General features: G+C 38.7%; 1 protein-coding gene across 2 annotated transcripts; it reads left to right on the plus strand.

Annotated features, from left to right (window-relative positions):
• On the plus strand, window positions 1-12,693 carry LOC124110317 (monocarboxylate transporter 14-like). Of its 2 annotated transcripts, none has more exons than XM_046469586.2 (7): window positions 1-88; window positions 2,588-2,881; window positions 7,260-7,403; window positions 8,981-9,250; window positions 9,899-10,294; window positions 11,719-11,844; window positions 12,194-12,693. In XM_046469586.2, exons 2-7 carry the CDS (start codon window positions 2,590-2,592, stop codon window positions 12,367-12,369), a joined length of 1,404 nt encoding a protein of 467 aa, XP_046325542.2. In that variant the 5' UTR covers window positions 1-88; window positions 2,588-2,589; the 3' UTR covers window positions 12,370-12,693. The 2 variants fall into 2 exon arrangements, with proteins under 2 accessions (XP_046325542.2, XP_046325543.2); XM_046469587.2 differs by having other exon boundaries at window positions 9,899-9,988.
• The last annotated feature ends 400 nt before the right edge of the window (window positions 12,694-13,093 follow it).

A 13,093-nucleotide genomic window follows, 5' to 3' on the forward strand; every position in this document is an offset into this window, starting at 1 on the left:
GGTCACCATTGTGAGGCGGTGGGATATTTCTGTGACATTAGACGCAGCAGTTCAGAGGGGCAGCTGGACCGTTGAGACATTCATACAGGTATGTTGCAAACATTAACATTGTTCAAACGCCGTTGTATATGCACATGAACACATCTTCAGATCATTACAAGGTATATATTGAGTTGTATTAGGTTAGAATATATAGATAAGACCTGATGCATTTTCTGCAGTGGACATGTTCGCTGAAGTCAGACATGTGTCTTACAATGAACTGATGTAGATCATCTCTATCATCTCCTTGTTTACGAGTTTGAGTAAAGATTCGGATAAATAAAGAAGGTCGGGATCAATGTATAGGACACTTGTGTCACACTTACCAACTCAGCATGTTTTGTTGTCATGGTGGTCACCCAGAGCATCAACAGGTGAACGGAATGTCCTTGAGGGTTGAATTTATTACACTTTTCATGTAACATGAACGTTAGTTCGAGGTTTCAGAAGTTAGATCAGATATTATTCTATCTATTTCTCCTCCATCGTAATGTAATGATACAGTACAGCTGTTATTTTTTTTAACACAATCAATGTATGTAACGAGGTTGTTTTCAAACACATATTTGTTGTATCACACAGTAATGCATTTATTTGTCGTTGTTCTTTGGTTTAAAGATGTATGTCTGCAACGCTATTGAAATCAAAACAACGTCAAGTAGTGTGTGAGTATGTGTGTGTGCGCGTGATTATTCATATAGGCTGGTGCGGTAAACTCCCTGAAATGTAGTGTAGCAAACAATGTCCTAATATGCATCCTTGACTTATTGGAATAGTTTGGACGGTACGCGGGATCCGCCGACGTAAGGAGATGTTAATTGACATTTGTAGATAGCACTGTTGATGAAGGTTCCTGCCTTGGGGAGGCTCACGAAAAGAGGTGATACGCCGAACGTGTACATTAAACAGACAAAGGAGACAGCATTTCGGTGCACTTTGAAAACATATTGAAACAATTAGTTATTTTGAATGAATGAAGTGGTTTGCACTTTAATAGATATATTAGCGATGGTCCTGAAGCTATATTTCAAATGAGAATTAAATCAGGACATTTTCTTTTTCATGTATTATTTACATATTTACATTTTCTTGCGTTCAATATTCACCAATTAAGATGCACAGTTTACATAATAGCACTCGCGAAAAAAAACCAATATATTTTCTGAAATAGTATATCCTCTGCAGGTCCAAACCAGGTCCAAACCAGGTTCAAACGTAATTTCAAAACATAATGCATTAGGGGCTGGTCACGTGGGCCCTTTTTGGAAACATTCCATGTGTTATAAATATATGGAACGCTATTGTGTATTCAACCGTATCACTTAATTAAATCAAAACCACTAACATTATTTTAAATTGTTTTAAATGGGGACGTTTACATTTACATGCCAACATCATTTGACACAGTGTCATTATAGTCTGGCCACTCGGGAATTGGCTTTGGGTGGTCTGCAAGGCGTTAAAGAGCGCCCAATTGTTTTACTTCTAATGGACAGGCAACCTCCGACATTCTGCTGCATGACTAGGGGCGTTTGTTCATTTTTTATGATAAAGGTGAACAGGTTTTAATTGGTGGCTTGGATCCTTCTTATTAAACCTACAAATACCAGCCTTCGCAATTGGTTGGTAGTTCGGAGTCATTTAGGGTTAAAGTGATTCCACGTGAGCTAGCCGTCTGCCGCCATTCTTCACTGATCCGTCAAATTGTCTGTAAAGGCGCTGATCTTTGGAAAAGTCTGCAACTTGACATGACACTCAGCAGAGGGTGGACGGCAACACGTCGAACTAAGAGAGTGTTTCCAATCAGGCACTAACTTCCGCCGAATACACTATTTAAACAAAACACACAGCAATTCAGCACACTCAGGCCACCAGCAAAAATTCCGTAGCCATCACAATCAGTTTGACTAAGACCAAATCCTCAACCAAACATCAGGACTTCACCAAACGAAAACTCGCAGAAGCTAGAGAAATCAACTGTCGCACACCTTTGATCAAAAGAAATCAAGGTGATTACATCACGTCTGCCTTTGAAGATATTATCAAGCAATAGACTATTATAATTAGTATCCAATCAGCTTGTCACCATCGTTTAATCCATTGAAATCCTTATCTGCTTCATTACCTGTGTGCCATTGGTTATTCTTACTGTACACTTAGTCCATTTGTATTAGCTGTATACCACTTGTTATCTATTACCTTTTGTTGTCAATGTTAAGCTCCTGCTTTCGCAGCATACCATCGTATGTATAATCCCCTCACCACTTGGCTGTTGTCACTCTAGCTTGATAACGGTGTAAGAATCTACATCGAGATTTCGCTATATGCAGTAGACCAGAAGTTGTTCTTCATTAAGTTGTACGTTTTCTTACTGTTTAAACACTTGTTTTATTCATCTGGTATGGGAGGTTAGTTTTGTTTCCATCCTGTTTTGCGTCTATACATAGTGTTATAAGTACATACGTGTGACATATTCATGTAGAATATGATTAAAATCATTGTCTTGTCGTTGTATTTGCAATTGGTTGTTTTATTCTGTTTTCAGTAATGTCAGACAATGGGGTGGTTGAAAATATTAAAACGACACAAGACACACCAGAAGATGAGAAAGAAGCTCATGTACAAGATTTACTGTCAAAGAAGGGACACATCTCTGAAGACGCTGATTCGGGACTGGGGTGGATTATCGTTTTCGCGTCCTTCGTTAACCATGTCATGTTCTTTGGTATAAATCTATCATTTGGTGTGATATACGTCGTTCTTCTGGACTACTTCGACACAAAACGCGGAGACACAGCTTGGATTGGCTCAATCCCGACGGGTATCCTCGGTATTGTAGGTGAGTATTATGGCATGTGATTGGACTTTTCTCAACATAGGAATTATTGTCTTGATACGTAGCCATTAAACAAACTATTTGGTTCTATATATGTTGAGACATTTAAACATTACTTACATATAAAGGCATTGACAGCTAGGCCGTAAACTAACATGAAACGGGCACCCTACAGTAAATGAAGCTAGCCTTGCAAGGTTTAGTTCTACACAGCACGTCACTATTATGAGGTCTTTTGTGGCGTCACATTCGGAATCAAGAAACTTTTCATTGTCCTGACGGGTACAATATGTCAGCTGTGTGGCGGCGGTCATGTAAAATAATCAAGTCTGGACCAGACTATCCACTGATTGATATCATGAGCATCGATCAACGCAATTGGGATACGATGACATGCATCAGAACAGGACAGAACTTCATTTTCACTCTGGCCGTGAACCATGGCATACGAGTGATACAGTACATGTATATAATATGAAAAACACAAGATTGCGGACGGGGTAGACATTGGGTACAATAGTTACAGAAATACAGAAATATTGAAAATTCAGGGAAGACTTAAATTGTTTTAAAAAACAATAGCAAATTGTACTTGCATTTTTAACGGTACTAACGTTTTGGCATTTTATTGCTGGCAGATATCTAATCCGTTCGTTCCTGAAAAAAAGTATAGACAAATATGTACTGGAATTCATCTCCAATATCCCTTTGATTACAGAATGGACAGCTACTTTCATACAATGGTACATTTATCCATCTGCCAGTTTCTACTTGGAGCCGATGATCTGATAATCTAAAGTACAATAGTGGCATTCTATATTATGCATAAAAAATATTAAGGTATTGCTCAAACGATGTACTCTCTTTTATAATGTTATAAGAGGTTTTTTTTACGAGTTTGTAATTTTATTGTTCCATACCTGAACATATTGGTCCTTAAGTCAGTGGGATATACACGATCTCTGGTTATTTATGTCGAATCCGCATTGTGACAGCCAAACATCACCAAATCCCAGAATTTCTAGTATTGAGTTTACACTAGTTAGTAACACATTTATGTTTACAGATACCAGAATTCACATAATTTAGTAATAATTTATACTCTATATGTGACAACTTTCTTTTGAATTTTTAACTTTTATTAACATTTTTGAGTATTGCACTGTTGCCAATGCTCTATATTTCCGATCCGTAAAATAATATTGCTTTAACCATACATTCAAAAATTCATAATCTAATTTGGCATTGAAATGATAAATTAAGTAAACGACTTTGTTTCAGTACAAAAACACATTGCTTTTGTAGCTTGATCAGCAAGTTGTTTCTCACTTGTGACAAGTTTGTTCAATTTGGATAGTATTATTCCTAGAATCTTATATTCGTTAGTATTTTCAACAACTTAATTATTTACAAAGAAGACACATTTACAAACTTTTTTGGAGCCTCCAAAAACAACTTTTGTCTCATCCAGCGTGTTTTGCAGTACTTTCGTACTAATGGCTCACAACATAACAGTATCGTCTGCATACAACAGAACAATAAATTAACATTTTAAAGCATAGTGTCACATATATCATTTGGGTGCGAATTAATTCACATATCATTACAAATATGATCTTTAAGGTACTGTTCATTTACAAAAAGTGAGAATAGTAAAGGTGACAGGTTTTCACCTTGTCGTACCCCAATTGAGCATCGGAAGAGCTGAGAGTAGTTACCTTTACTAAGGACGCGTGATTTGATATTTCTATACATATTATAAATACCATCGAAAACATATATTGTCTGTGGTTGAGTAATTCTTTCTGAATCCTGTTTGTGTTTCACTAAGAAGCTGATTTGTTTCGATGAAATTAGTAAGTCTGTTATTGATTACTGAGGGGAATATTTTCCCAAATAGCTAAGTAAAGTGATAGGAAGATAGGTTTCTGGTTTGGTGGGTCGCCTTATCATATATAGGTTCTATGGCATCGACAAGCCAGGATTCGGGGAAAATGCCACGATTAAAAACAACATTGAATAATTTAACGTTTATACATACATCCGGTTTTTTTAAGGAATGCACAATATTTTCGTTTTATGATGTCAGCATTTCGAGATGAGTTTTTGCTTTCTATATGTTTTAAGCAATGCACTATTTTTTCTGGTGTTACTGGGCTATTCAAGTAAAAGGTTCTCATCCATGCTCTTGATAAAAGAAACTCCAGGCTTACTAAGATCATGTCCTCCATCGTAATTGTTCAGAATGCTTTAAAAGGCGAAAAACTCATCAATCAAGTCAACGACCCAGACAACCTGACCCTGTAAGTCGCCTCTTACCACAAGCATGGTCGCCTTGTTAACATACATGTATTCCATGCATGTACCTTTGTGAGGGTTAGTACTTGGCATCTTGCGGGATGAAATGTATGCGTTCGTAGCTTAGTTTGAGTTTGAAAGTTATGAATTTATCTCTAGTGCAGCTATACTGATGATATTGAAAAATGTTCAAGGTGGAAAGTCGTGTGACGTGTTGATAGTTATGGTTGACTTTCTGTATCTCGTGAAGGAATGGATGCATGGATCAATAGTCTGAATTTCCTCCATTAGCGTCGGAGAGTGCAAAGAAAGAATAACATCCAGTGTACACATGAGGTACTTATGGTACTTATAACCGGTGTTATAGATACAGGATAGATTGCTGCTGCATGAGCTAATTTTCTTTGCAACGATGTTAAACAGTTTTATTATATACTTAAGTTGAGAAAAGTAATATTGCCATATCATTGAACATGACACTTGATATTTCCCCACAGTGAACATAACACTTGATATTTCCCCACAGTGAACATAATACTTGACATTTCCCTACAGTGAACATAACACTTGATATTTCCCTACAGTGAACATAACACTTGATATTTCCTCACAGTGAACATAACACTTGATATTTCCCTACAGTGAACATAACACTTGATATTTCCCTACAGTGAACGTAACACTTGATATTTCCCTACACTGAACATAACACTTGATATTTCCCTACAGTGAACATAACACTTGACGGAACTATTGGTATAAAGAGCTACCTCCCAGCAAATTGTCTCCCTTTATCGTAAGTGTCTGGCCCGTACCCATGATGTTGACTTTCTCTGTACGTTCCACATTGACAAGGCAAACCCATGACAGATGGTCATATTTGGATTTAATATCGCTTCTTGCCTTTTGGTATTCTCTTGAAAATGTTTCGCAATAAACTGTACATTTCTTATTTAACTCGTCAATCGAGACGCGATGAGAGAAACATGATATTTCACTCAAAACATGAAATACCCTCTATGTGCCCACGTATCAAGAGACATATTGTCCGCAAGAGGTGTAATACCGCCAATGTCACAATCTGTACTTCGTTGTCAATACAGTCTTCTAATCGTTGGTACTGGTTGAATGACAAGTGGCCAAACAGGTCCTCATACAGAAGATATAAGTGCATTAAGCCCATCACAGTTCACAAGTTGGAGATAAACAATATTACAGAAAATATAAGTGCATTAAGCCCATCACAGTTCACAAGTTGGAGATAAACAATATTACAGAAAATATAAGTGCATTAAGCCCATCACAGTTCACAAGTTGGAGATAAACAATATTACAGAAAATATAAGTGCTTTAAGCCCATCACAGTTCACAAGTTGGAGATAAACAATATTACAGAAAATATAAGTGCTTTAAGCCCATCACAGTTCACAAGTTGAAAATAAACAATATTACAGAAAATGTAAGTGCTATCAGCCCATCACAGTTCACAAGTTGGAGATAAACAATATTACAGAAAATATAAGTGCATTAAGCCCATCACAGTTCACAAGTTGAAAATAAACAATATTACAGAAAATGTAAGTGCTTTAAGCCCATCACAGTTCACAAGTTGGAGATAAACAATATTACAGAAAATATAAGTGCTATCAGCCCATCACAGTTCACAAGTTGGAGATAAACAATATTACAGAAAATATAAGTGCTTTAAGCCCATCACAGTTCACAAGTTGGAGATGAACAATATTATTACAGTCACTGTCGCACATGAGACACAAGCCAGATGTAACCGGGAGAATTCCCAGTTTAATAATAGAATATATACATGGTCTATTTACAATCCAGTGGTTGATGATAGGAACACCGCCCCACCCTTATCCATGTCATTCGCCTGTTACTACCCGCTTGGTAACAACGAACCATGGAATGGCCGCAGAATTTCAAGGCTGGAGTAATTGATGTAACTGAGTAACTAACTAATGTTTCAATTTATTTGGTGAGTGCTTTCGCCTGTTATTGAGCAATCAGTTCATTACTAACACGCGTTTGACATATATGTTGCTTATAATTACTTTCTTTCGCTCAGCCCCAGTTACAGGGATCCTAACGGACAAATATGGCTGCCGCACTGTGACGATGAGCGGATCTGTCATCGCTTCATCCGGATTTGTAATCAGCTCGTTTGCACCCAATATTGACATCCTTTATATCAGTTACGGAGTTTTAGTAGGTGAGTTGCAACGAAAATGAAATTATAACGCTCAAGTATTATTAAAACATGTCACACAAATATTGCAATGACAAACATTGAGAGTATACCTGTATACTGACGTAAAACGTAACGTGCTTCATATAAAGTTGAATCAAACTAAAAAAAAAATTAAAATAAATTATGCATCACCACGAGTTTTAGGTCTGGATTCACAATTAAGCACGTGGTTGTACGGCGCACAATTTGGATGTTTACGTGTTTTTTGGAGAACACAGCTACCAATTTTTCATAAAAAGACAAACTTGTTTAAACGTAGATGATGTTTACGCAATGCCACGTTTACGCGCTGTGGGTATGCTGCAAGCAGGAATGGCGCAGACGACGTTGCCAGACATTTTAATGTTCATAAAAACACAATGTTATCTTTTTTGAGACGTTTTCTGATACAGACACATCAATAAGGCAATCCTATTCGGTTGGGGCATCTTCGGAATCGATACCAAACTGCCCCATTAACAACTGGGTTGAGACCAACTAGTGGCAGAACCGTACGCAACCGGTTGAGAGGCCACAACATCCGGCCGCGACGTCCAGAGATACGCCCAGTTTTGCTTTCACTTCACCGACAGGCAAGGCGAGCTTAGTGTAGACAGTATCTCATTCTCATAAGACAAGACTGCGACAGTAACCAGTTATCGGATGGGTACAGGTTTCATCTGGACACCTGATGGTCTACAGGCTTTCAGGAAAACGTTTTAGCGACGCTTTAGTTCAGGGTGAAAGTGTAATGGTATTGGGCGGCATCACAACTCATGGGAGAACATAAATCATTATTGTTAATGGCCGTTTGAATGGCGTCCACTACCGGGACGACAGCCTTCGAGATCATGTTCTACCCCTGGTGCAAATGCAGGGACGTAACGTCGCGCTGAAGAAGGACAAAGCCCGTTCTGACACGCTGCACGTGTTATAACAGACACTTTAAGGGAAATTAACATTGCTGTGCTCCTATGACCATTTCGTTCCCCAGACCTCTCTGTTAAGTGAAGGGATGGAACACTAGCTCAGTTGGGCCTATCTTTGGTTAACATGTGGAACAACATCACATGGGGTGTTATCAGTTTCAATCATCTGGTGTCTTCAAAGCGCTACCGGGAGCGATGGGGTAGCCTGATGTTCCGATTACCCACACGGGTACAATGTGTGAAGCCCATTCTCCGGTGTCTCCCGCCATGATATTGCTTGAATATTGCTTTATATATATATTGCTAAAAGCGGTGCAAATCCATACTCACTTACTCATGCAATGCGCCACCGCTGCCTGCCTGTATCAATGGTGGTCACACCCGATACTGACATTGTTAATTGAGTTGTTACACCACCCCTCTTTTAGGGCGTGTTTCTCGTGTCTCGTGTAACCAGGTATGGGCTTTGTCAATGAATTTGTTGATCAGACGAATGACCAAGTATTGTGTTTGTTATTAAACAACATAACATTTACAGCACTTTATATGAAGCACAGTTACCTTTTTCCGTTAGTATATATTGATGAGTCGGTTGTTTTTTCTGGTTGCATGAATTTACATCTCGTTCAGGAATTGGCCTGGGTCTGATGTACCTACCGTCCAAGGTGATAGTAAACCAATACATGAAGAAACGTCGTTCTCTGGCTAATGGAATATGTTCCTCGGGAGGTGGCGTTGGAACGATGGCCTTTGCAGCAATGTTCCAAACACTCAACGCAGCCTACGGCTTTCGGGGCATGTTTCTGATATCTGGAGCGGTTGTGTTGAATGCGGCGGTTTGTGGAGCTTTGTATCGTCCAAAAAAACAAGGACATAGGAAAACACCCCCTCTATTAGACGGTAAGAAGGGGTAAGGATCATATTGTACGGGTTTATTGAGTTTATAATAATAAATCCATGTGTTTCCCAGCCCACTTTCTTACGTGACAAAGAGAAGTATTGACCTCAACGTGCACTGATCATGTATTCAACTATTGACCATTAACCATATGGATATCTGTACCCATGTTTGTAATATGTTTCTAAAATGTTTCATGTAAGTTTTTCGCCAACAGCAACAAATGGTGAAACCTTGTAGGACTAATCTAAGTGTAGAGAATATGACTCTTTGTCTGAATTGCCCCGTGAAGATCCGAATCAGAATAGGTCTTAAGGAGCCCATGCTTGCCGTAAAAGGCGACTAACCGGATCGGGTGGTCAGGCTCGCTGATCCATGTCATCGTATCAGAATTGCATTGATCGATGCTCATGATGTCAATCACTGGATTATCTTGTCCCGACTCGAATGAGACAGACCGCAGTCATATAACGGGAATATTGCTATTATAGTGTGGCGTTAAACAGCAAACAACGAGTTTAACCTGTGTTAACTTGTAGTAAATAAAATGTAGCCCATGTTGATCGAGTTATGAAACAACAGAGGAAGACAGTTAGAACACCACGATACCATTTTAACAATATCCAAATAACAATAACACTGTCTTTCAGGTGCTTCTGAACTACAAATTAAAGACAAAGTATGCTGCAAGATCAGTCCAATCCAGGGATACACACACCTGCTCCACAATATCCAGTACTGTATGTTCATATTTGGCAATGCCCTAGCTACAATAGGCATTTTCGTTCCTTTCGCACATCTTCCAAGGCGAGCACGTGACTTACAAGTTCCCGAACACCAGGTGGCGTGGTTGTTGCCTATGATTGGTTTTGCCAGTGTAGCAGGACGATTGTTCTTCGGTTGGATTGGGGATTTCAGTTGTGTCAATATCAAGGTTTTATGGGCGTGGTCTAATATACTGTGCGGGATCTGTGTGATTGTGTGTCCTTTCTTGACATCATTCCCATTGCTAATGGGATTCGCTGCGATATTTGGTCCTTTATCAGGTAAGTTGTTAAAACGTCTCGAAATATCATTTTCCTTAACTCACATTCCATTTCATTGGCATGTATCAATATCTTGCAATATGAACTTTTTTGGCTTTATGAAGTACCAAAGGGAAAAGGGTTTAAGTTCCTTTCGGTTATACTTACTTGGGTTTGTATTTTAATAATAGGCTTAACTGGTCCTAAACTCTTGATAATATTGGGCTGCGGGCAAGGGTATGGATAACTATCCTGAGAGGTATACATTCGCAACAACTTTTTCACCAGATTTCTACTTCCAAATTTCGATGCGAAGATCATGCCTGTGCTTCCGTATGGTGCCAAGGTCTGGGGGTTTGAAAATGTTGAAAAATGGTTGCAAGCGGTTTTGGATTTAGCCGCATCAAACAATGCTGTATTGGGCGAGTGTGGCAGATACCCTATTCGTGTATATGCTTTGACCAGATGTGTGAAATATTGGCTGAACATACTAAAGATGCTAGACTTCCGTTTACCAAGAAAGTGCTACCATATTATGTACCTGTATGATGAACATGTCGTGTCAATTAGGTAACTAAATTAAGGAATTGTCTTCGTAAACATGGGTTCACAGATGTATGGAGGTTCCAAACGATGGACACCGAAAGGTTTTTCTTAATATGTTTCAACAACGTTTGAAAGACAATTATAAGCAGATCCGGCATAGCGAACTTCTTGCAAGTTCACAAATGTCATATTATGCTTGTTTTAAAACTTATGTTAAATATGAACCTTATTTGTGATTCTTAAATTCACAAAATATGAAAAGAAGCCTCATAAGCCGACTGAGTTGTCATACTTTGGAAATTGAGAAAGGACGTCATTATACAATCCCAAGAAAGTTAAGAAAATGCAAACATTATAAATTAGACTGTGTTGAAACCGAGTACTATTTCCTGCTTATTTGTCCATCGTATGTCAAGTTACGGCAACTATATCTCAAAGCAAAGTTCTATTGTCATCCTAACGTTCATCAATTTAACGTGCTTCTGTTATCATCAGATACATATATTATCATCAATCTAGCAAAATATTTACTTTATGAAAATGAAGTATGAAATTGTCTGTACGCAACCTTTGTACACAATAATATGATTGATGAAGTACCAATGTAATTTATATACACGCACATTCGGATAGAACGAATCCAGAATGTATTCAGACTGATAACAGTATATTGAATGCAATTTTATTCTGGGGCAGATTCAGGGTAGAATTGTGTCCTTGGGGACATATATGCATGCCATTAGAGGCGACCATGATCCCATGACTTGACATGTCATAGTGCGCTGATGGCATGGAACGTGCTTTCAGGCACTTTTTTGCTTGTGTTTTTTTAACTAGTTTCACGTTGTTCTCTTTCCATGAAATAGTAACATAGCATTCAACATCTTGTTCCATAACAGGCGTTTGGACGGGGTTGAAGACAGTTGCTCTGGTAGATGTGGTGGGTCTTGAAAACCTGGGCAAAGCCCTCGGTCTGATGATGTTTGCACAAGGATTTTCTGGCTTCATTAGTTCCCCGCTAGCAGGTAGGTGTGCTAAATGTATCGCGAATATGTTTTTGTTATAAATAGAACCTTGAGCACAAGAATAAAATGTTGCCCCAAACAAATAGGGTTGCATTCATAAGATTTACGCTGAGAGGAATTTGCAATTGTGTTGGCTCTAACTATTCTAGGAGTTGAAACGAGAAACGCTGATCAGTTAACTACTAGTATATAGTTTCCATTCAGATTGTTGAAATATTTATACATGTAGTTTGCTATTCGAGTGGAAAGTGTATTAGAATGATTTCATGGATGAACTTTAACTGGTGTGTGTGTTACTTCGGAATGTAAGGCACACTACATAATACTTAAATCATGCTATCTTCTCCAGGCTGGTTGTACGATGTCACGGGGACATACGCAGCGTCCTTCTACACAGCCGGGGCCTTGTTTATATGCGGTGGTATTATGGTTTTGTCGCAAATGAAACTTCGAAATGTATGTAAACAGAGAGGATCAGATGGAGTTGATGTCAAGTTTACAGTGGTCAGTGTTGTGGACCCGTGAAGTGTGATGACTAAGAACCGTGATGTGTAACATATATTTGAAGTGATGTTCTACATGTACGAGTAGGATTTATGCCAGGTGAACAGGTGTAGTGTTTGTTCTATATCTCAGAAGGAAAAATGTTGAATATCAGGTTGAATCATGTAAGGAAGAAGGAAGCAAGATACGAGAGTGAACCCTTAATAGATGTGTTACACATGGCCGCAGGAAGACCACTGATATGAGTTGAACTGGGTAGAAAGAGTAAACTGGTTGTGATCCCTAAACTGATGTGTTACACACCAGATTGAAAAACCTTGGAGTGATCCCTGAACTGATGTGTTACACACCAGATTGAAAAAGCTTGGAGTGATCCCTAAACTGATGTGTTACACACCAGATGAAAGAAGCTTGGAGTGATCCCTGAACTGATGTTTTAAACACCAGATGGAAGAAGCTTGGAGTGATCCCTGAACTGATGTGTTGCACACCAGATTGAAGAAGCTTGTATTGATGCCTGAACTGATGTGTTACATATCAGATGGAAGAAGCTTGGAGTGATCCCTAAACTGATGTGTTTAACACCAGATGGAAGAAGCTTGTATTGGTGCCTGAACTGATGTGTTACATACCAGATGGGAGAAGCTTGGAGTGATCCCTAAACTGATGTGTTTAACACCAGATCGAAGAAGCTTGGAGTGATCCCTAAACTGATGTGTTACGCAACAGATGGAAGAAGCTTGGA

Source organism: Haliotis rufescens, unplaced genomic scaffold (assembly GCF_023055435.1).
Source record: "Haliotis rufescens isolate VD_foot unplaced genomic scaffold, xgHalRufe1.0.p SCAF_5, whole genome shotgun sequence".
Classification (NCBI taxonomy): Eukaryota; Metazoa; Mollusca; class Gastropoda; order Lepetellida; family Haliotidae; genus Haliotis; species Haliotis rufescens.